This window comes from Saccopteryx bilineata, chromosome 6 (genome assembly GCF_036850765.1).
Source record: "Saccopteryx bilineata isolate mSacBil1 chromosome 6, mSacBil1_pri_phased_curated, whole genome shotgun sequence".
NCBI lineage: Eukaryota > Metazoa > Chordata > Mammalia > Chiroptera > Emballonuridae > Saccopteryx > Saccopteryx bilineata.
In genome coordinates this window covers 204,816,826-204,840,527 of record NC_089495.1, presented here as the reverse complement: position 1 = coordinate 204,840,527, position 23,702 = coordinate 204,816,826, and the positions used below count along the sequence as shown (strand labels likewise).

The window sequence follows — 23,702 nt, the reverse complement described above, 5'->3', positions numbered from 1 at the left end:
TTTCCTCAAACCAAATGAGCCCGCACTCAAGCTGGCGACCTCGGGGTCTTGAACCCGGGTCCTCTGCATCCCAGTCCGACGCTCTATCCACTGCGTCACCGCCTGGTCAGGCTATCTATCTTTTAATTGACATATAACATTATATTTGTTTAAATGTTTATTTTATTGATTTGAGAGAAAGACAGAAACATCGATCTGTTCCTATATGTGCCCTGACCAGGGATCGAACCGGCAACCTCTGTGCTTCTAGAGCAGGGGTCCCCAAACTGCAGCCCCCTGAGGCCATTTATCCAGCCCCCACTGCACTTCTGGAAGGGGCATCTCTTTCACTGGTGGTCAGTGAGAGGAGCACTGTATGTGGTGGCCCTCCAACGGTCTGAGGGACAGTGAACTGGCCCCCTGTGTAAAAAGTTTAGAGACCCCTGTTCTAGAGGATGCTCCAACCATCTAGGCCATCCATCCAGGGCAACATTATGTTTATTTAAGGTATACAGAATAATGACTTGACATGTGTATATATAGTGAAATGATCACCACAGTAAGTTTAGTTAATATCTATCACCTCACATAGTTGCAATTTTTAAAAAAAATTTGCTAATTTGAGAGAGAGAAACATCAATTTGTGTTCCGCTTATGCATGCATTCACTGGTTGATTCCTGTATGTGTCCTGACCAGGGATCAAACCTGCAACCTCGGCGCATTAAGATGACGCTCCAACCAAGCTACTGGCCAGGACGCAGTTTTTTCTCTTGTAATAAGAACTTTTAAGATCTAAGCTCTTAGCAACTAATCTGCCTAAATTTGTATCTCAACTTCATGCCTCCAAACTTTGTGACCTTAACTTCTGTGAACCTCAGTTTCCCCATCTGAGAAATGGGGACACTAACCGCCCCTCCCCGGGTTGATAAGGTGGGCTCAGTGACCTGGCATGCTCAGTGCTCTCAGCTCAATGCCTGGTGGGTCACCAGTGCCCTGTGGGCTGGAAGTTGTGTGTGAGATGTGGCCAGCCCAGGCCCTGCAGCTGCCGCGCTGTGCTGGGCCCAGCTGAGACCAAGCCTTCTCCTATACAGAGGAGGGGAGGGTACTTACCTTCCCCATCTGCCCAGGGCCCTGCCAGCCAGCCCAGGATGGGGCCTGGCAGTCAGCCGCCCTGACTCTCTCTCTCCTCTCCCCCACCCCCCTCCGTAGTTGTGGCCATGCTTGGGATGCTGTCGCCATCCAGCCGGGGAGCGCTCATGACCACCGCCTGCTTCCTTTTCATGTTCATGGGGTAGGTGTGTCTGGGCGGGCTCCGGGGGGGGGGGGCTGGCCCACGCCCCGCTGCACCTCGCTCACAGCTCTCCTGCTGTGGACCCCTGCCGTTTCCCACAGGGTGTTTGGTGGCTTCTCTGCTGGCCGTCTGTACCGCACGCTCAAAGGCCATCGGTGGAAGAAGGGAGCCTTTTGTGTAAGTGTCTCCTAGGCCTGTGCCTAGGAGAAGGGGACCTGGTGCGTGTAGGGCCAGCACCTGCCACCCCTAGGACTCAGTTATAGCTTAACTGCCAGTCTAGGCGGTCTGGGTTGGGACCCAGACATACATGTTTAATAAAAGTTTTATTCATTCATTCCTTATTCAAATATTCAGTGAGCAGCTGCTGTGTTCTAAGTGCTAGTGCATCCGTGAGCCGGAGGGCGCCCCCCCCCCCCCCCCCCCCCGGTCTGTGGGATAGGCAGGCACCGATTAGGTAACAACAATATGGAAGTGCAGACTGGAATACGGGCAAGGAACAGGCAGTTCAGGGATCTAAGAGGAAGACAGTGGGAGTCCTGACTGGCCTGGGGGGCAGGGAGGCTTTCTGGGGGAATGTCTCTTGAGCTGGGTTCTGGAGGACAAGAGGGGCTTGAGAGCCTCTAGTGCGGGGCCGCCCTGGGCCAGGTGGGAACTCCTTGGATGAAGCCCCCCATCATGGCCCCTCTCGCCTCTAGACAGCAACGCTGTACCCTGGCGTGGTTTTCGGCATTTGCTTCATACTGAATTGCTTCATCTGGGGCAAGCACTCCTCAGGCGCGGTAAGTGCCCTCCCCGGCCAGTGCCGGCCCAGCTCCACTCCCGTGGCCACTTCCTGCTGCTCCCTTCCCTTTTCTGAGCCTCCCAAGTTCTGTTTCCAGCTGGGGGCTCAGGGCTCACGGGGGTTTCCCCAGCCTTGCCCGTGCTTTTGCCTGGGCACTGGCCTTCCTGTGGGCTTTTTCAGACAGCTGGCCAAAGCTCACTTCTCTCTAGTGAGGTTTCCACAGTCCGGGTGCCAACTGGGGAATTTCCCTTTGTCCCAACCAAGGGAAAGCTGCTTGCTGTGGGTTTATTAGGTCAGGATCCCAAAACAGGGCTCTCCTCCAAGAGGCCCTGAGCCTCAGCACCAGCCCCTGCAGGTTGTCCTGTCCTCCGAGGGCGTCCTGCCAGCCCCCACTGTGGCTAGCAGCTGCCGGGACCCATCGGGTAGGATTGTGAGCTCAGTGGAGGGTCAGGAAGGAGGGCTCTTGGTCGGTGAGCAGGGCTGTGGTAGAGGCAGGCAGGCCTTGCCCCCCCCCACCTGCAGGCGCTCTCTGGAGGTCCTTGGGCTCGGCTTCCAGTCCTCACCGCTGGAGGACTAGTTCTTCCCCGCACCCAGGAAGCTGCCCTCAGGAGAAACAGTCGTGCCCGTCCTCTCACTTCCTCTGTTTTGTACCTGTGTTCCGCCCTCTCTCAACATTTTTCTCCCAATTACCAACTGCTCATTACAAACACTCGTTATAGAAATTTTGGAAAGTACAGAAAAGTCAAAGAAGAAGTCAGAAATAACCCATTATCCAACCACCCAGAGATGACTACTATATATGTCTTCAGTCTTTTTTCCCTTTTTTTAAGATTTACTTAAAATCAAATGATGTAATTTAAAAGTTATGAAATAGTAACAGTAACAGTAAACATTTGTATTGTGCTTACTTTGGAATAAGTCCTGTTCTAAGTACTTGACATGTATCATATATATTAATTCATGTCTTCTGTTCTGCATGGTCCTGATGGAACGTAATACTTTAGGGAAGAGGATGAAGAGTCCCAGCCCAGGGAGCTCTCTCACTTGCTGGCCTAGTTCTTTCTGGGCACTCACACATGTACATACTGGGTCTTGTTATTAAACGGAGCTCTAGACATGCAGTTTTATAACCTGCTTCACCTACTGAGTGATATTATAGGGCTTTATTTTAACCAAATGGGGACACACTGTGCAGTCCCTCTCTTTTTTCCTTCACTTAGCATACCAGGCACACAGTATCCCTTTGTTCTAGCCTCTTCGTCTCCCGTTAGTGCTCTCAGTTCTCAGTTCCTGCCATTCCTGTTCCTTCCCCATGTCCTCCCTGGACAACAAGCTCCGGGATGGTTCCGTCTTCATAGCCCAGATGGTCCATTCCATGTACTGCTTTTCCCCAGAGCCGCAGTCAGCTCCAGGAGGTTCTGGCCAGGAGCCCTGTGTGGGGGTGTCTGTAGGGCTTGCCCCACCATGGTGGCCCTGCTGTGCCCCTCCTCCCCAGGAGCCCTGTGTGGGGGGGTGTCTGTAGGGCCCGCCCCACCATGGTGGCCCTGCTGTGCCCCTCCTGCCCCCTGCGCAGCCCCCAGCCTGGCACCGGGGCCTCACGGTGCTGTGCCCTCAGGTGCCCTTCCCCACCATGGTGGCCCTGCTGTGCCCCTCCTCCCCGGGAGCCCTGCAGGTGCCCCTGCCCCCTGCGCAACCCCCAGCCTGGTACCGGGGCCTCATGGTGCTGTGCCCTCAGGTGCCCTTCCCCACTATGGTGGCCCTGCTGTGCCCCTCCTCCCCGGGAGCCCTGCAGGTGTCCCTGCCCCCTGCGCAGCCCCCAGCCTGGCACCGGGGCCTCACAGTGCTGTGCCCTCAGGTGCCCTTCCCCACCATGGTGGCCCTGCTGTGCATGTGGTTCGGCATCTCCCTGCCCCTCGTCTACCTGGGCTACTACTTCGGCTTCCGCAAGCAGCCGTACGACAACCCCGTGCGCACCAACCAGATTCCGCGGCAGATCCCGGAACAGCGCTGGTACATGAACCGGTTTGTGGGGTGAGTCTCCGCAGGGCACTGCTCCGAGCCATCCCTCGGGAACACGGGAGAAGGGTGCCCCCCGAGGATGCTGTGACTGGCGCTGTGCCGCTCAGCCGGCTCTGGTAGACCTCACGAAAGCTCAGTTCTGCTCTAGGATAGAGAGGACCAGGCTATAGACCAGTCCGGTGTTGGTAGGGACCAGGATGTGGGGCGGGGAAGGTGCGGTGACACGGGTAAACCATCGCTTAGACCTCAGACTTGCGGGTGTCACTCGCCCCTCTGTACTTCGGTTTCCCCGTCTGTTAAATGGAGAGAATGCTGCCCGCCTTGCTTACCCCTCAAGGGGCTGTGCTGGTACCAAAGCACGCAGGAAGAACTAGAGCCCCCAGTGTCAGGCAGGCAGCGCAGAGGCCCAGGCCCTGCTGGCCGGGCCCTCACGCCGCCACCTCCCGCTCTGCTGCAGCATCCTCATGGCTGGGATCCTGCCCTTCGGCGCCATGTTCATCGAGCTCTTCTTCATCTTCAGTGTGAGTAGTGCTGCCCGCCCCTCCCTGCACTTCCGCAGGGTCACCCTGCCGGCCGGGCCCCGCCCCCCACGCGGGCGCTCTGCTCCTGCTGCCTGGCACCATTCAGATGGGCCATTTAACCCCTCGGAGCCCCCATTTTATTTTCCTTTTCTTTTTAGAAAGAGAGATGAGAAGCATCAACTCCTAGTTGTGTCACTTTAATTGTTATCAATTGCTTCTCATTCGTGCCTTGAAGGGTGGGGAGGACGATACACTCCAGCCCTGTCCACTGCGCCACCGCGGGTCAGGCGGAGCCCTCATCTTGATCCTGCCATGAGCTAGCAGCCCTGCCTCCCAGGACAGCTCGGAGGGCGGATGAGGGTGGCGTGTGCTGGGCCCAGGGTGGGGGCCTCAGTGCCTAGAGGCTGCTTCGCAACACTGGAGGCCGCCCCCCTGTTGTGAACATCACTGCTCTGCTCTGGTCTGCGGGTTCCTACACATCTGTCCTAAGTGGCTCAGAGCTCTCAGGACAGTGGGGGGGCTGGTTTTCAGTATCGCTGTGAGCTGGGATGTGATAATGTCTGTAAAAGGCATAGTGCTTGGCCCTCAGGAAATGGCTGCTAAATTGTAGTGGTGGCTATGATGACGACTGCTCCTGTCCCGGGCGGGCCGAGTGGAGGTTGGCAGTAGGCTCCTCACAGCCATCGGTGTCTGCCTGAGCGAGTGCAGAGTGCCTGCGACCGAGTCACTGCTGGACAGTTATTTGCTCTGGAGTGGCCATGCCTCTCCCTGCTGGGCTCCCTTTGCCCGCCAGCCCTGCCTCGGAAAAGGGTCCGAGGGTGGGTGGGCTGCCCTCCCCGGGAAGCCACCTCAGTTCTCTGTGACCTGGGTTATTCCCCAGCCTTGCTGAGCCCTGGCTTCTCCAGCTGTTAAAGTCCACACTTTCATGGGTTCACATGTAGAGATGTCCACAGAGCATGGAGCTTGCCTGGCCTGTGGTGAGATGCCCCTGAATGGCTGCTGTGTCATTTTAATGGGGGTGGGATTCATTACTTCCTACAAGCTGCCGTGTTCAGGCTGGGCCCACCCATCCTAGGATCAGCCATGGCTCAGCTACTCCCTAAAAAGAGCCCAGGCTCACCCTTTGCTCCAGGGAGGAGGGGCCAGTCAGAGCCACATGCTGGGCCCATGGACCCTGATGACGTCATGATGGTGTCTCCATTCCTGCCCTGGTGACCAGTGGTATGGTGTCCCGAGAATAGGCAGGCTGTGCCAGGAGAAAGGGCCGCTGGGCAGAGGCAGGCCCCTGAAGGCCAGCTGCGGTGTGTCCACAGGCAATCTGGGAGAATCAGTTCTATTACCTCTTCGGCTTCCTGTTCCTCGTCTTCATCATCCTGGTGGTGTCCTGCTCGCAAATCAGCATTGTCATGGTGTACTTCCAGCTGTGTGCAGAGGTGAGGGCGTGGGGGACCTGGGGCAGCATCGAATGGGTCAGTGAGGCTCCCTGCTTTCCCACCTGATGTCCCCCCTGCTGCCTGTGAGGTCCTGGGCAGGTGCATCCCCTCCCCTCTCTGCACCTCCATGTATTCAGCAGGCTCTGCCATCAGGCTCTGTGCTTTCCTCATGTGACGAGGACAGCAGTAGGACTTGACTCAGGGCTGCCGCCCAGGCTAAACTGGGCTGCTCCACAGACGGCACTGAGGACGGTGCCTGGCACACAGGGAGCGTTTACTCAGGACATGACATCGCTACTGCCCCTGTGTTGTTTGAATTTGAGGTGTACGTTATAAACAGTAAAGTTCACCCTTCTTAGTGTGTTTTTGAAAATGTGTACAATTGTGAAACCACAGTTATAGTCAAGATGGAAAGCACTTCCATCACCCCAAATACCGCTTTTCGTCCCCAGGGTCTGCGGGCCTGAGGGCCAGCGCGGGACTGGGCGGGACGGGGGGGCTGACCCTGATGTCTCCTCCCCAGGATTACCGCTGGTGGTGGAGGAACTTCCTGGTCTCCGGGGGCTCCGCCTTCTATGTCCTGGTGTATGCCATCTTTTATTTTGTGAACAAGGTACCACCCTTACTTGTTACCAAGGCCAGTGGGCCCTTCCAGGGGAGGGTGGGGGAGGGGTGGCTGCGGGGAAGCGGGGGGTCTGCATCTTCCCGTCAGCACGGGCCGAGGCCAGCACAGACTGTCTGCTCTGGAGCACCCGTCTCTTCAGGGAAGGGGGTCTGTGTCCTGTGCGTTTGGGAGATAAAAGCCTTCAGAATCTATGACCGTGAGAATATTGTATGTAAAACCTGTGAGATACAGGCTGAGGGGCACTTAGAGGAAATAGGTCCCCTTACAGTGCTTCCAGTAAGAAATAGGGGACGCGGATAACACAGTATTCACCTCAAGAAGCTAGAACAAAAAAACCTGAAAGAATAAAGAAGGTACATGAGAAGAGTTAATAAAGGTGAAAGCAGAGAGTGAAGAACTCACTGTTGGCACCCACCGTTAGTCCTCAGGCACCCTGTCTCTGGGCGCGTCCCCCCTTCCTCGTCCCAGGACCGCTTAGGGCTTCCCACCAAGGCGGGCGGCGGGCCAGGCCTCACTGCACCTCGGCCCAGCTGCCACAGGTGTCATGCAGGCGAAGGAGAGGGAGCCCGGCTCAGTGACTCGGGCCGTTCACAGAGCCCATTGTCCTCAGTGGTGTGAGTCAGAGTGCAAACAGCCCCACACAGTTTTGGTCGATGCATGTGTGGCAGACGAGAGGGCCGCTGAGCAGTCTGTGTGCGTGGCAGACCTCTCGCCTCCGGGCCCACGCTGGAGAGCGGTCTTACCGGCCGCACTCTGAGTCTCCAAGCCCCAGAGCGAGCGGTCCTCTGCTTGCACCCAGGGTGTGTTCAGAGCCAGGGCCGTGGGTGGCCGAGGCCTGGAGAGTTCTTCCCCGAAAGGGGAGATGGAAAGACAGTCAGGATCATTGGTGTAGGGCTACATGCTGCTTAGCAAGCACCCCTGCCTCCAGGTGCCGACCGCTCCCCCTTTTCCAGGGTTTCCAGTGAGTGACCGTCTAGCTCGAATCAGCACACTGCCCCACAGGGCCGTGTGTGAGACACAGGCGTGCTGCTCAGTTACACGCCACCTGTGGCTGCTTTCACAGCAGCCTGGCAGGCAGGGGGAGCGGCTCGGCGGAGGCCCGTGGCCCTCAAAACCCGGGCTCCTTATGCCCTGGCCCTTCTAGAAGGAGCTGGCTGAGCCCTGCTCTCGCAAATCCCACGACAAAAGATTCGCCCTCCTGATACTCCCGTTCTCTCCTTGGACGGCTCCTGTCACTATCAAGTGCTTCCTTGAGTCCCACTGAAATCTGCCTCCATCAACTTCTGTCTTCAGACCGTAGAATTCCTGGAGTCATCCAGAGCAAATCTAGTCTCTCTCCTCTGTATCTCATATTAATCAGAAATGTTTTGAGTGAGAAGTGACCAAAACCCCATTCCAATTAGCTTAAGCAAAGAGACCATATTGCCTGATGGAACAGGACAGTTGAAGAAGCCGGCACTGTGGCCTGAGGCTGGGTAGACCCAGCGTTTCAGGCTGCCAGGGCTGTGGCCGCGCCTCAGCCCCGCATGTCCAGCGTGGGTCTGCCGGCAGGGTCTTTACACAGGTGAAAGTTGGCCCCTGACATCCCTTGAGTCCCCCTTTTTGCAGCTTGGCAGCCATGTAGCTGAGAACGGTTGTGTTCCAGCGTCACAGTGTCATTCCCGGGAAGCCTGTTGCCGGCCTGGGTCATGCACCGGCCCTCTCTGTTCCTCTGACCGACTAGCGTAGGTTTTACACCAGGAATGACAGCCCCAGCAGGACCAGAGGTGGGGGAGTGAGCACCCCAAAACAGAACAGGAGAAGGACAGGGATAGCATTGGGCTAACCAGCTCTGGCCACCACCTCCTACCTGGCCCCCTGGGGTCCCATCCTTTCTTCTCTGTGCCGGAAGCCACCTCCCCTCGCCCCAGAGCCCTCCTCATCTGTGGTGTGGCCCCGGCCTCTGGATGCAGAGGGCATTCCAGCACTGCCTTTCTGCGTCGTCCTGCTCCTGGGCTTACCGCTCCGCCACACCTGTTACCCTCCGCCGATCTCCAGCCAGGAGAAAGCTTATAAAAGGAGAGATGGGGGTTGAGCCTGAAAACATGGCCTTCGCCCCCAGTTCGAGAACGCTCGACCTCAGGGAGAAGCTGTCAGGGCAGTGACCGTTACCGTTTTCTTATGGGCTCCTGGCGTTCTGTGACCCTGTGTCTGCCCATGAGCCTGGAACGGCCCCGGTGTGCCGGCAGGTCTTCCCTCCAGGGCTCTGGGTGCGTCCCCGTGGCCCCGCTCGCACCCCACAGCGCAGGTCTTCCCTCCGGGGCTCTGGGTGCGTCCCCGTGGCCCCGCTCGCACCCCACAGCGCAGGTCTTCCCTCCGGGGCTCTGGGTGCGTCCCCGTGGCCCCGCTCGCACCCCACAGCGCAGGTCTTCCCTCCAGGGCTCTGGGTGCGTCCCTGTGGCCCTGCTCGCACCCCACAGCGCAGGTCCCGGCCCCCTGCCTCGGCCTCGGCCTCGGCTCTCCAGGGAGGGGTCCGGAATGCTCCCAGATCAAGTCCTGGGAGACGTTAGCCGGCAGTGACAGGAGCACTCTGAGGGAGAGGGGACTAGGCTGGGACGGGTGGATGGGGCTCCCTGGTCCTTGTGCTGAGGGTTGTAGGTGTCCTGTCCTCACCCGTCCCTTGTCTGCCGCCCCAGCCACCCAGAGTGTCACTGCACTGTTCTGGGGGCTGGGGAGGGGAAAGAAGTGACACGTCTGTGACTGTCCTACCTCCTGCTCTCTGGCCCTCGGCCCCAGGGTCGCACCTGCCTTCCAGTGTTCTCATAGTGAGACCCCCTCACCCAGCGGACAATGGCCGAGTCCGTAGACTTTCTCGGTCCTCCTGCCTCCAGGTTTCAGTTTCGGCCCCTCCGCTTCCTAGGGTGTAGCTGCGTGTTCAGCCCCTCCGCTTCCTAGGGTGTAGCTGCGTGTTCAGCCCCTCCACTTCCTAGGGTATAGCTGCGTGTTCAGCCCCTCCGCTTCCTAGGGTATAGCTGCGTGTTCAGCCCCTCCGCTTCCTAGTGTGTGACTGCGTGTTCAGCCCCTCCGCTTCCTAGTGTGTAACTGCGTGTTCAACCCCTCTGCTTCCTAGTGTGTAACTGCGTGTTCAACCCCTCTGCTTCCTAGTGTGTAACTGCGTGTTCAGCCCCTCTGCTTCCTAGTGTGTAGCTGCGTGTTCAGCCCCTCCGCTTCCTAGTGTGTAACTGCGTGTTCAGCCCCTCCGTGCCCGTGGGTAACATGGGTGATAGCCGACTGTGGTTGGGAGACTCCCGGGCGGTGGGCACGCTGGCCCTCGCTGCCTGCCCAGAGCGGGCCCTCCCCCACCGGGCCCCACTTCTCCGCGGGCGCGGGTGGTGTGGCGGCCCTGGCGGCCTGGCACTGAGTGCCCACCCTTTCTTCTCGCTCACGCCCCAGCTGGACATCGTCGAGTTCATCCCCTCTCTCCTCTACTTCGGCTACACGGCCCTCATGGTCCTGTCCTTCTGGCTCCTCACGGGCACCATCGGCTTCTACGCAGCCTACATGTTTGTCCGGAAGATCTACGCAGCTGTGAAGATAGACTGATGGGGAGGATCGTGGCCAGGCCCCCTATCCTCGGACAGGCCCCTGCGGGGAGCTGCAGGCAGGCGCAGGATAAGAGACCTGCCCCTTTGGAGTGGACCTCCTGGCACAGTGTCCCTGGACCCCGGGCTGCGGGGGCGGGCGGGCCTGTAGATAAACCGTGCGTTTTCCTTCATCATCTTTCTCCAGTTCTGTGGGGGATGAGGTGTTCTATGGGTTGTTCTCTCTGCAGTGCTAAGAAAGTTCCCTGCAGTGGGGACTCTCGGACACATTCAGGTTTATTTTTGGTTAGGGTTTTTTTCCTTCATTTTGTTTTGTTTTTTTAAACAATGGATCCAGCATGGATAAATCCACGAGACACTGGGTTTCTGTCACTGTCTCCACCTCAGTTCCTCAGGGCTGTTGGCCATCCCACAACTAACTGGAAGAAGACACGCTGGGCCTTCTGGGGCTTCAGTGAGGTGTCCAGACCTCTCCACCACCCTCTCCTTTCATGCCGTGACAAGCACAGCTGCAGCCCGGACACGTGTCCTCAGTGCCCGCAGTCCTCCGCCGGCCACTGTCCCTCCTCTTCTTGCCCCCTCGACTCCTCCCAGGGCTGCCCAAGCAGGGCTTCCAGGCCTCCGGGTCGGCTCGTAGGCCCAGCCTTGGTTGCTGCGAAGAACTCCCCGGAAGTACTAGGGAGCAGCAGGAATTTGCTGGACCAGAGAGGAGACTTGCAGTGAACTGTTTTTGTGCCAAGAAACCATGCACCCAGGGCCAGGTATTTCCAGAGCCAAGCCAAGTCTCCATGTGTCTGTGTCTGGGCTGAGGGGCCTCACCCCCCAGGATTGCTCCTCACCCCCTTCTCCAGGGGGGTGCTATCCTTGGCAAAGTGCTGATGGCGGGGCCTCTCCCTGAACAAGGCCTGGAGCCCCAGGTCCCGTCCTTTAGGTGGCTGAGAAGAGGCATTCCCTCCCAGACACCCCCAGCACAGTGCCCGTGTGCAGCGCCTTTAGCCAAACCCATCCGCACCTCCCCCTGCCTCACCCACGCCCCTCCGAGTTCTGACCTCTTTTTGGGGATGTCCAGAGCTGCTAGTAAGGAGGGAGATGGGAGCAAGGTGCTGCCTTTCTTCCTCGATTCCCAAGGATTGGCAGGGAGCCCATTTCCCCGAGTTAGAGAGGGCGCTGACATGGTAGTCTGTCTGGCTCTTACTACCGCCCAGCTCTGGGGGCCAGCCCTGCCTGCCTGCTCTGCATGTCACACTTGCTCTTAAATTGCAAGAGACCAAACCCACCCTGGGATTAGGGTGTAGGTAACAGCCACTCACCCTTGCTCCGGCCCCTGTGGGACTCCCACCACAAGACAAAGCTCAGGATGAAGGTTAAACTAGGGACACAGCCTACCCCCCCCTCCCAGATTCTTCCAGTGGCCCCTACCAGCTCCACCAGTCAAACCCATGAACTTCTCAACCTTGCCTCAGAGTGACTCCACAGTGCCAAGTGGCAGCCACCAAGAAGCAGGTTGGAGAGAAGGGAACCCAAGCAGTAGGTTGTTTATTCAATTTTTGTTTATTCAAATTTTGAATTTTTTCTCTAAGAAATTCTCTTTAGGGGAGGGAGTAGGGAAATGGACTTCTCATAAAGGATTTAAACATCAATTTTTCTGACTTTTGTAATCATCATCATCATTATTTTTAATTGAAAAATGCCTGTATGCCTTTTTTTGGTCCAATTGTAAATAAATATGCCATTGTCCTGTTGTCATGTCTCATGAATCTCTTGTCAAGGTTAGGGGTCTGAGATGTAATACGCCTTCAACGGCAAGCAGTAGAAAGAGGTCAAATTGGCTTAAGCCCCAGGGGCAATTGATTGGTTCATAAGTCACCAAGGAAAGGAATGGTTTGGCTTCAGGTCTGGATAGATCCAGGTGCTCAAGGAATAGCCTTAGGATTCTCCCTTTTCCCACTATGCTGCTCTCCGGCCCATTCTGACCTATTGTCACGAGTTTTCTTCCCTATGGGGGAGGTGGGAAGGATATGGCACAGATCTCTCTAGGCTTACATTAGCCAGTTTGGAAAGCCTAGAAAAATAAGCATCTCCTTCCCTACTGCAATCTATTTAATACAGATAAATCCCAGGAAAGGTCTCTAGGGGGCCCAGCTGGGATTACTGTTTTCACGTCTTGAATCCGTCACTTATATCCAGGCGAATAGAGTACTGTTACGGGCTACATACTCCCAAGATGACTGGCTTGTCGTGAATGTCACCACCTGGAATGGGTGGTAGGGAAGAACAGCTTGGTTCCCAAGGTAAGGGATGTAAGGCGACCAGAACAGGTGCCTCTGGCACCCCGCCCCTCCAACTCCGAGCTGCAGTGAGTTTGTCTCATTCTGGTTTTGTGTGTGGGGGTGTGTGTGTGTGTTTTTTAATATTTAAGAGGCAGTCTGGGGTGGCAGGGAGGATGATAAGGATCAACTCATAGTAGTTGTTTCTCATATGTGCCTTGACCGGACAAGCCTAGGGTTTTGAACCAGCGACCTCAGAGTTCCAGGCCAGTGTTTTATCCACTGCATTACCACAGTCCAGGTTATTCTAGTTTTTAATTTTTTTTATTGATTGATTTTAATAAGAGGAGAGGAGATAATGAGAAACAGGAATATTGATTTCTTCCTGTATGTGCCCTCGTCAGGGATCGAACCAGTAACCTCTGTCTTTTGGGATGATGCTCTAACCGACCAAGCTATATGGCCAGGACTATTCTAGTTTCTTAGGGTGGAAGCTGAGGTCATTTATTTGAGGCCTTTTTTTCCTATCATAGGTATTCAGTGCTATAAATTGCTTCGTAAGTACTGCTTTAGCGTCATCCCAGAAATTCTGATATGTTGTGATTCATTGTCACTCTGTTCAAGATACTTTCTAATACCTGATTTCTTTTTTAATTTGTATTATTTATTTTCCAAATATTGGGGAGGGGGGATTCAGATTCAGATGTCTTTCTGTTACAGATTTGTAATTCTATTGTGGGAAGAGACTTTTTGTATGATGAATTCAACCTTTTGAATTTATTGAGATTTGTTTTATGGCCCAAAATATGATCTACCTTGGTAAACATTTGATGTACACATGAAAAGAATGGGTGTTCTGCTGTTTTGGGGTGGAACATCTTATAAATATCTAACAAGTCAAGTCGGCTGACAGTGTTATTCAAGTCTATTATATGTATCCTTGCTAATTTTTGTACCTGCTTGTTATATCAAGATTGAAAGCAGGGTGTTGACATCGTTCACTGTAATTATAGATTTGTATATTTCTCTTTGCAATTTTATTTTTGTTTATTTGTATTTTGGAACTTTGTTAGGTACATATTGTTCCTTGTATCAATTTATCCCTGGTAATAGTCTTTTTATTTATATATTTTTTTATATTTTTTTACAAAGACAGAGAGTCAGTGAGAGGGATAGATAGGGACAGACAGACAAGAACAGAGAGAGAAGAGAAGCCTCAATCATCAGTTTTTCGTTGCAACACCTTAGTTGTTCATTGATTGCTTTCCCATATGTGCCTTGACCATGGGGCTACAGCAGACTGAGTAAAAGTAACCCCTTACTCAAGCCAGCGACCTTGGGTCCAAGCTGATGAGCTTTTGCTTAAACCAGATGAGCCTGCGCTCAAGCTGGCAACCTCGGGGTCTCGAACCTGGGTCCTCCGCATCCCAGTCTGACGCTCTATCCACTGCGCCACTGCCTGGTCAGGCCTAATTGCATTTTTATATTTAAAGTGTGTTGTTGTTGTTTTTTTCATTCTTCTCCCTCAGCATTGCTTTAGCTATTTGGTTTTTTTTTTTAATTACTATATTGTGTTTATATAGATTCTTTTTTTTTTTTTTGGTATTTTTCTGAAGTTGGAAACGGGGAAGCAATCAGACAGACTCCCGCATGCACCCAACCGGGATCCACCCGGCATGCCCACCAGGGGACAATGCTCTGCCCATCTGGGGCATTGCTCTGTTGCAACCAGAGCCATTCTAGTGCCTGAGGCAGAGGCCATGGAGCCATCCTCAGCACCCGGGCCAACTTTGCTCCAATGGAACCTCGGCTGCGGGAGGGGAAGAGAGAGATAGAAGAGAAAGGAGAGGGGGAGGGGTGGAGAAGCAGATGGGCGCCTCTCCTGTGTGCCCTGGCCAAAAATCGAACCCGGGACTCCTGCATTCCAGGCCGACGCTCTACCACTGAGCCAACCAGCCAGGGTCATGCTTATATAGATTCTAATGTCACCCATGTTCCCCAGTACATCACCCCTGTCCCCCTCCCCGTAATGCCCTCCCCCCTTATCTCCAGGATTTCCTTTTCTGCCCTCGTCCCATCCTATCACCCTATGATCCCCTTTCCCTCTGTCCGCTTTTCTTCTGGATCCCTTGATCCCGCCTCTGTCTCTGTTCCGCTCCTCAATTCAAACTGTTCGTTGGATTCCTCATATGAGTGAGGTCATATGATATTTTTCTTTCTCTGCCTTGCTTATGTCATCACTTAACATAATAGCTTCCAGTTACATACATGTTGTTGCAAAAAATAATATTTCCTTCTTTTTCATGATCCCATAGTATTCCATTGTGTATATGTACCACATCTTTTTAATGCAATCGTCCACTGACGGACACTGAGCTGTTTCCAGGTCTTGGCTTTTGTAAACAATGCTGCCATAAACATGGGGGTGCATTTCTCCTCTTTAAACTGTGCTATGGTGTTCTTGGAGTATTGGGATGACTGGGTCAAAAGGCAGTTCAATTTTTAATTTTTTGAGGAATCTCCATACAGTTTTCCACAGTGGCTGCACCAGTCTGCATTCCCACCAGCAGTGCAGGAGGGTTCCCTTTATCCACGTCCTCGCCAGCACTTATTCAGTGTTGTTTTGTTGTTGAGCGCCATTCTGACTGGTGTGAGGTGATATCTCATTGTGGTATTAATTTGCATTTCTCTAATGATTAGTGATGTTGAGCATTTTTTCATATGCCTATTGGCCATCTGTATGTCCTCTTTGGAGAAGTGTGTATTCATCTCTTTTGCCCATTTTTTAATTGGATTGTTTGTCTTCCTGGTGTTGAGTTTTACAAGTTCTTTATAAATTTTGGTTATTAACCCCTTATCAGACGTATTGTCGAATATGTTCTCCCATTGTGTGTTTTGCCTTTTTATTCTGTTCTATTGTCTTTAGCTGTGCAAAAGCTTTTTAGTTTGATATAGTCCCGTTTATCTTGTCCTTTATTTCCCTTGTGCGTAGAGATAAATCGGCAAATATATTGCTGCAAAAGATGTCTGGAGTGCTTACTGCCTATGTTTTCCTCTAGGATGCTTATGGTTTCATGACTCACATTTAAGTCTTTTATCCATTTTGAGTTTATTTTTGTGAATGGTGTAAGCTGGTGGTCTAGTTTCTTTTTCTTTTTTCTTTTTTTCTTTTTTTGGCTTATACCTGTCTAATTTTCCCAACATCATTTGTTAAAGAGACTGTCTTTACTTCATTGTATGCTATCACCACCCTTGTCAAATATCAATTGTTCATAAAGGTGTGGGATTATTTCTGAGTTCTCTGTTCTGTTCTACTGATCTATATGCCTATTCTTATGCCAGTACCAGGCTGTTTTGAGTACAATGGCCTTGTAATATAACTTGATGTCTGGAAGTGTGATACCACTCACTTTATTCTTCTTTTTCAAGATTGCTGAGGCTATTCGTGTTCTTTTTTGGTTCCATATGAATTTTTGGAATATTTGTTCTATATCTTTGAAGTATGTCCTTGGTATTTTAATAGGAATTGCATTGAATTTATAAATTGCTTTGGGTAATATGAACATTTTTTTTTAAAATAAATTTTTATTAATGGTAATGGGATGACATTAATAAATCAGGGTACATATATTCAAAGAAAACATGTCTAGGTTATTTTGTCATTAAATTATGTTGCGTACCCCTCGCCCAAAGTCAGATTGTCCTCCGCCACCCTCTATCTAGTTCTCTGTGCCCCTCCCCCTCCCCCTAACTCTCTCCCTCCCTCCCTCCCATGTCCTCCCTCCCCCCACCCCTGGTAACCACCACACTCTTGTCCATGTCTCTTAGTCTCATTTTTATGTTCCACCAATGTATGGAATCATGTAGTTCTTGTTTTTTTCTGATTTACTTATTTCACTCCTTGTAATGTTATCAAGATCCCAGCATTTTGCTGTAAATGATCTGATGTCATTATTTCTTATGGCTGAGTAGTATTCCATAGTGTATATGTGCCACATCTTCTTTATCCAGTCTTCTATTGAAGGGCTTTTTGGTTGTTTCCATGTCTTGGCCACTGTGAACAGTGCTGCAATGAACATGGGGCTACATGTGTCTTCACGTATCAATGTTTCTGAGGTTTTGGGGTATATACCCAGTAGAGGGATTGCTGGGTCATAAGGTAGTTCTATTTTCAGTTTTTTGAGGAACCACCATACTTTCCTCCATAATGGTTGTACTACTTTACAGTCCCACCAACAGTGAATGAGGGTTCCTTTTTCTCCACAGCCTCTCCAACATTTGCTATTACCCGTCTTGTTGATAATAGCTAATCTAACAGGGGTGAGGTGGTATCTCATTGTAGTTTTGATTTGCATTTCTCTAATAACTAATGAAGCTGAGCATCTTTTCATATATCTGTTGGCCATTTGTATCTCTTCCTGGGAGAAGTGTCTGTTCATGTCCTCTTCCCATTTTTTTATGGGATTGTTTGTTTGTTTGTTGTTGAGTTTTATGAGTTCTTTGTAAATTTTGGATATTAGGCCCTTATCTGAGCTGTTGTTTGAAAATATCATTTCCCATTTAGTTGGCTGTCTGTTTATTTTGATATCAGTTTCTCTTGCTGAGCAAAAACTTTTTATTCTGATGTAGTCCCATTCATTTATCTTTGCCTTTACTTCTCTTGCCATTGGAGTCAAGTTCATAAAATGTTCTTTAAAACCCAGGTCCATGATTTTAGTACCTATGTCGTCTTCTTTGTACTTTATTGTTTCAGGTCTTATATTTAGGTCTTTGATCCATTTTGAATTAATTTTAGTACACGGGGACAGGCTGTAGTCGAGTTTCATTCTTTTGCATGTGGCTTTCCAGTTTTCCCAACACCATTTGTTGAAGAGGCTTTCTTTTCTCCATTGTATGTTGTTGGCCCCTTTATCAAAGATTATTTGACCATATATATGTGGTTTTATTTCTGGGCTTTCTATTCTGTTCCATTGGTCTGAGTGTCTATTTTTCTGCCAATACCATGCTGTTTTGATTATCGTGGCCCTATAATATAGTTTAAAGTCAGGTATTGTAATGCCCCCAGCTTCATTCTTTTTCCTTAGGATTGTTTTGGCTATTCGGGGTTTTTTATAGTTCCATATAAATCTGATGATTTTTTGTTCCATTTCTTTAAAAAATCTCATAGGGATTTTGATGGGAATTGCATTAAATTTGTATATTGCTTTGGGTAATATGGCCATTTTGATTATATTTATTCTTCCTATCCAAGAACAAGGAATATTTTTCCATCTCATTGTATCTTTCTCGATTTCCCTTAACAATGCTTTGTAATTTTCATTATATAGGTCCTTTACGTTCTTTGTTATGTTTATTCCTAGGTATTTTATTTTTTTTGTTGCAATCGTGAAGGGGATTATTTTTTTGAGTTCGTTTTCTAATATTTCATTGTTGGCATATAGAAAGGCTATGGACTTTTCTATGTTAATTTTGTATCCTGCGACCTTACTGTATTGGTTTATTGTTTCTAATAATCTTTTTGTGGAGTCCTTCGGGTTTTCGATGTATAGGATCATATCAATATGAACATTTTAATGATGTTTATTCTTCCTAGCCATGAACACGATATATTCTTTCACTTGTTTGTATCTTCCTTGATTTCTTTAATCAATGTTTTATAATTTTCTGAGTACAAGTCTTTAACCTCCTTGGTTAAAATTACTCCTAGTTATTTTATTTTTTTGTTGCAATAATGAAGGGGATTGTTTTCTTAATTTCTCTTTCACACAGATCATTGTTGGTGTATAAAAATGTCTCTGATTTCTGAGTATTAATTTTATATCCTGCCACCTTGCTGAATTCATTTATCAGGTTGAGTAGTTTTTTTACTGCAACTAGGGTTTTCTAGGCACAGTATCATATCATCAGCAAATAATGATAGTTTTACTTCCTCTTTTCCAATTTAGATGCCACAATTTAGATGCTAATTACTGTGGCTAGGACTTCCAGAACTATATTGAATAAAAGTGGTGAAAAGGGGAACCCCTGCCTTGTTCCTGATCTTAAGGGGATTGCTTTTAACTTTTGCCCATTGATTATGATGTTGGCTGTGGGTCTGTCATAGATGGCCTTTATCATGTTGAGGTATGTTCCCTGTATTCCCACTTTGCTGAGAGTTTTGATCATAAATGGGTGCTGGATTTTATCAAATGCTTTTTCTGCATCTATTGATATTATCATGTGGTTTTTGTTCTTTTGTTTATGTGATGAATCACATTGATTGATTTGCGAATATTGTACCAGCTTTGCCTCCCCAAAATAAATCCCACTTGATCATGATGTATGATTTTTTTCAAATTGCTGGATCCAGTTTGCTAATATTTTGTTGAGAATTTTAGCATCTAAATTCATCAGGGATATTGGCCAATAGTTTTCTTTCTTTGTGTTGTCTTTGCCTGGTTTTGGAATCAGAATTATGCTCGCCTCATAAAAAGGAGCTTGGAACCCTCCCCTTGAATTTTTTGAAATCGCTTGAGAAGGAGAGGAGTTAGTTCTTCCTTGAATGTTTGGTAGAAATCGCCTGTGAAGCCATCTGGCCCAGGGCTTTTGTTTGTTGAGAGTTTGATAACTGTTTCAATCTCATTTGTTATAATCGGTCTATTTAGGTTTTCTTATTCTTCCAGATTGATTTTTGAAAGATTACATTTTTCAAGGAATTTGCCATTTCACCTAGGTTGTCTAATTTTTTGGCATATAGTTCTTCATAGTATTTCCTTACAATTCTTTGTATTTCTGCTGTGTCCGTTGTTACTTCTCCACCCTCGTTTCTAATTTTATTTATTTGAGTCCTCTTTTTTTCTTGGTGAGTCTGGCTAAGGGTTCATCGATCTTACTTACTTTTTCAAAGAACCAGCTCTTGGTTTCATTGATCCTCTCTATTGTTTTTTTTTTAGCCTCTATGTCATTTATTTCCACTCTGATCTTTATTATTTCCTTCCTTCTACTTTCTCTAGGCTTTACTTGCTGTTCTTTTTCTAGTTCTTTTAGTTACAGTATTAAGTTGTTTATTTGAGCTTTTTCTAGCTTCTTAAGGTATGCCTGTAATGCTATGAACTTCCCTCTCAGGACTGCTTTTGCTGTGTCCCACAGATTTTGAGTTGTATGCTCATTTTCATTTGTTTCAAGGAAATTTTTTATTTTGTCCTTGATCTCATTGTTGACCCAGTCATTGTTTAATAACATGCTGTTTAGTTTCCAAGTGTTTTTCAGTTTTCCTATTGTAGTTGATTTCTAGTTTCATGCCATTGTGGTCAGAGAAGATGCTTGATATGGTTTCTTCAATCTTCTTAAATTTGTTGAGAATCATTTTATGCCCTAATATGTGGTCTATCTTAGAGAATGTACCATGCGCACTTGAAAAGAATATATATTTTGCTGCTTTAGGGTGGGAGGTTCTGAAGATATCTATTAAATCCAGTTGATCTATTGTATCCCTTAATTCTGTTGTTTCTTTGTTAATTTTCTTTCTTGAGGATCTATCCATTGATGTTAGTGGGGTATTGAAATCCCCTACTATTATAGTATTGCTGTTGATCTGTCCCTTTATGTCCATCAAAATCTGCTTTATATATTTAGGTGCTCCTATATTAGGTGCGTAGATATTTATAATGGTTATTTCTTCCTGTTGGATCGCTCCCTTTACCATTATGTAATGACCTTCTTTATCCCTTACTATAGCCTTTGTTTTAAAGTCTATTTTGTCAGATATAAGTATTGCTACCCCAGCTTTTTTTTCATTTCCATTTGCATGAAATATTTTTTTCCATCCTTCTACTTTCAGTCTATGTGTATCTTTTGTTCTGAGGTGGGTCTCTTATAGACAGCATATGTATGGGTCCTGTTTTCTTATCCATTCAGCTACCCTGTGTTTTTTTTTTTTTTTTTTAAGATTTTATTTCTTCATTTTAGGGGAAAGAGAGAGAGAAAGGGAGAGGGAGAGGGGAGGAAGAGGAGAGGAGCAGGAAGCATCAAGTTCCATATATGCCTTGACCTGACAAGCCCAGGGTTTTGAACTGACAACCTCAGCATTCCAGGTTGACACTTTATCCACTGCGCCACCACAGGTCAGGCTACCGTATGTCTTTTATTTGGAGCATTTAGTCCATTTACATTTAAGGTTATTCTTGATATGTAGTTGTTTATTGCCATTTTATTCTTTAAAGTTATATTCCTCTTTTACTATATTCTTTTTTCCCTTTGTTCTGTTTACAACAGGCCCCTTAACATTTCTTGCAGCATTGGTTTGGTTGTAATGAATTTCTTGAGTTTTTGTTATTTTGTTTTTGTCTGGGAAGCTTTTTATTTCTCCTTCAATTTTAAATGATAGCCTTGCTGGATAAAGAAGTCTTGGTTGTAGGCTCTTGTTCTGCATTACTTTGAATATGTCTTGCCATTCCCTTCTGACCTCAAGTGTTTCTGTTGAGAAGTCGGATGTCATTCTTATGGGGCTCCTTTGTAGATGATAGCCTTTTTTTCTCTAGCAGCTTTTAATATTTTCTCTTTATCTCTTAGCTTTGGTATTTTAATTATGATGTGTCGTGGTGTAGATTTTTTTGAGTTTCTCTTTAATGGAATTCTCTGTGCTTCTTGAATGTGTGTGACTTTTTCCTGCATCAGTTTAGGGAAGTTTTCAGCTGTGATTTCATTGAACAAGGTCTCTAACCCTTGTTCTTTCTCTTCTTCAGGAACCCCTATGATGTGGATGTTGTTTCTCTTTAGGTTGTCACATAGCTCTCAGAGTTTCCTCTGATTTTTTCAGTTTCTTCTCTTTTTGCTGCTATGCTTCCGTGCTTTCACTTATCTTGTCCTCTAAGTCACTGATTCGATCCTCTGCTTCATCCAACCTGCTTTTAATTCCTTCCAGTGTAGCCTTCATTTCTGATATTTTATTTGTCATTTCTGTCTGGTTCTTCTTTATGATTTCCCTGTCCTTTTTGATGCTTTCAATTTCTTTTTTTTTTTTTTTTTTTTCATTTTTCTGAAGCTGGAAACAGGGAGAGACAGTCAGACAGACTCCCGCATGCTCCCGACTGGGATCCACCCGGCATGCCCACCAGGGGCGATGCTCTGCCCACCAGGGGGCGATGCTCTGCCCATCCTGGGCGTCACCATGTTGCGACCAGAGCCACTCTAGCGCCTGAGGCAGAGGCCACAGAGCCATCCCCAGCGCCCGGGCCATCTTTGCTCCAATGGAGCCTTGGCTGCGGGAGGGGAAGAGAGAGACAGAGAGGAAAGCGCGGCGGAGGGGTGGAGAAGCAAATGGGCGCTTCTCCTGTGTGCCCTGGCCGGGAATCGAACCCGGGTCCTCCGCACGCTAGGCTGACGCTCTACCGCTGAGCCAACCAGCCAGGGCCTCAATTTCTTTACTGAAGTGTTCATTACATCCATTGTAGCTTTGAGATCTTTAAGCATCCTAAAAATCATTATTTTATACTCTGCATCTGGTAATTTGATTACTTCCAGTTCGTCAGAGGATTTTCGTCAACAAGACTTTATCAGAGGATTTATCTTGTTGAAGCATATGACTTATGCTTCTCTGCCTACCCATTATTCTCTATGACTTGTAGGCTTCTTCCAGCTGTGATCTCCTTACCTAGTAGAGCCTCTTTGAAGTCTTGATTTGTTTGTTTTCTTCTCAATTTTCTTAACTCAGTGGTAGTCTTATTTACTGATCTCAGCAGGGGGCTTATTTGGAGCTGTATCCAGGAATGCAGTGGGTGTAACCTGAGACTCTGAAGGCCCGATCTGCCAGCTTCTCTCCTGGGGCGGGTGTTTTCTCATTTCAGTAGGAGGAGGTATATCTAAAGTGTGTCTCTTATAGGCAGGTGTAATTTGTTTTTGCCTTTTTATTCAATATTACAATATCTACTTTTTAACTAGAGTATTTAGACCACTTACATTTAATGGGAATATTGGTCTGGCTATCCGTACATCTATAATCTTGTCTCCTATCTGTTGTTTGCCTTTTCCTCTTTCTTTCATCTTTTGCATATTAATCTCCTTAATGGGTTAATTGTCTATAACTTTTTGTTATTTTAGTGATCGCTTTAGACTTTACAGCAGGGGTCCCCAAACTACGGCCCGTGGACCGCATGCGGTCCCCTGAGGCCATTTATCCGGCCCCCGCTGCACTTCCGGAAGGGGCACCTCTTTCATTGGTGGTCAGTGAGAGGAGCATAGTTCCCATTGAAATACTGGTCAGTTTGTTGATTTAAATTTACTTGTTCTTTATTTTAAATATTGTATTTGTTCCCGTTTTGTTTTTTTACTTTAAAATAAGATATGTGCAGTGTGCATAGGGATTTGTTCATAGTTTTTTTTATAGTCCGGCCCTCCAATGGTCTGAGGGACAGTGAACTGGCCCCCTGTGTAAAAAGTTTGGGGACCCGATTTACAGTATATGTCTTTAACTTACTACTGTCTACCTTTAAGTGACAGTATACAACTTCACATGTAGTATAAGAACCTTGACAGTAGTATCCTTCCATTTCTACCTTCCCAGCCTTTATGGATGGTTTGTCATTCCTTTTTACTTTTACATACGTTATAAACCTCTCGCTCTACCTTTGCTGTTTTTATTTAAACAATTGTCTTAAAAGAATTTAAATAAGAAAAATTCTTACATCTGTACCTGAGTAGTTACTTCATTCCATTGAGTAGATCTGTTTCCATCTGGTATCATTTTCCATCTGCCTTAACATTCTTGAGGCAAAGATCTGCTAATGATGAATTCTCTCAGTTTTTATATGCCTAAAACATCTTTTACCTTTGTGGTCAAAAGGTATTTTTGCTGGGTATAGAATTCTAGGTTGACACATTTGTTTTTTCCTTTCCTAGTATTTTGAACATGTTACTCTATTATCACTTAGGTTGCTTCCAGCAACAGATCGGATGTCTTTATCTTTGTCCTATCTGTATGTGACAAGTCTGCTGTGTTTTCAGCTATCTGATTATGGATGCCTTAGCATAGTTTTCTTCATGTTTCTTGTGTTTAGAGTACACTGAGCTTCTTGGAACTGTGTATTTATTGTTTTCCATAAGTTTGGGAAGTTTAGGCCATTTCACCAAATGTTTTTTTTCTGTTCCCCGATCTCTTTTCTTTCAGCCCTTCTGTGTACTCATACATTATTAGCCTGCTTGCAGTTGTCCCACCACTCATATCCCAC

General features: G+C 48.3%; 1 protein-coding gene across 1 annotated transcript in view; it reads left to right on the top strand.

Moving 5' to 3' along the window:
* The window catches only part of TM9SF4 (transmembrane 9 superfamily member 4), a 45,241-nt gene extending 33,268 nt beyond the window's left edge, over window positions 1–11,973 (top strand). The window contains exons 11-18 of the mRNA XM_066234828.1: window positions 1,190–1,271; window positions 1,373–1,448; window positions 1,967–2,050; window positions 3,908–4,083; window positions 4,529–4,592; window positions 5,906–6,025; window positions 6,549–6,638; window positions 10,083–11,973. Coding sequence (XP_066090925.1) covers window positions 1,190–1,271; window positions 1,373–1,448; window positions 1,967–2,050; window positions 3,908–4,083; window positions 4,529–4,592; window positions 5,906–6,025; window positions 6,549–6,638; window positions 10,083–10,232 — 842 coding nt within the window. The 3' untranslated portion in view covers window positions 10,233–11,973. The remainder of the gene's footprint in view (window positions 1–1,189; window positions 1,272–1,372; window positions 1,449–1,966; window positions 2,051–3,907; window positions 4,084–4,528; window positions 4,593–5,905; window positions 6,026–6,548; window positions 6,639–10,082) is intronic.
* Window positions 11,974–23,702: the final 11,729 nt, after the last annotated feature.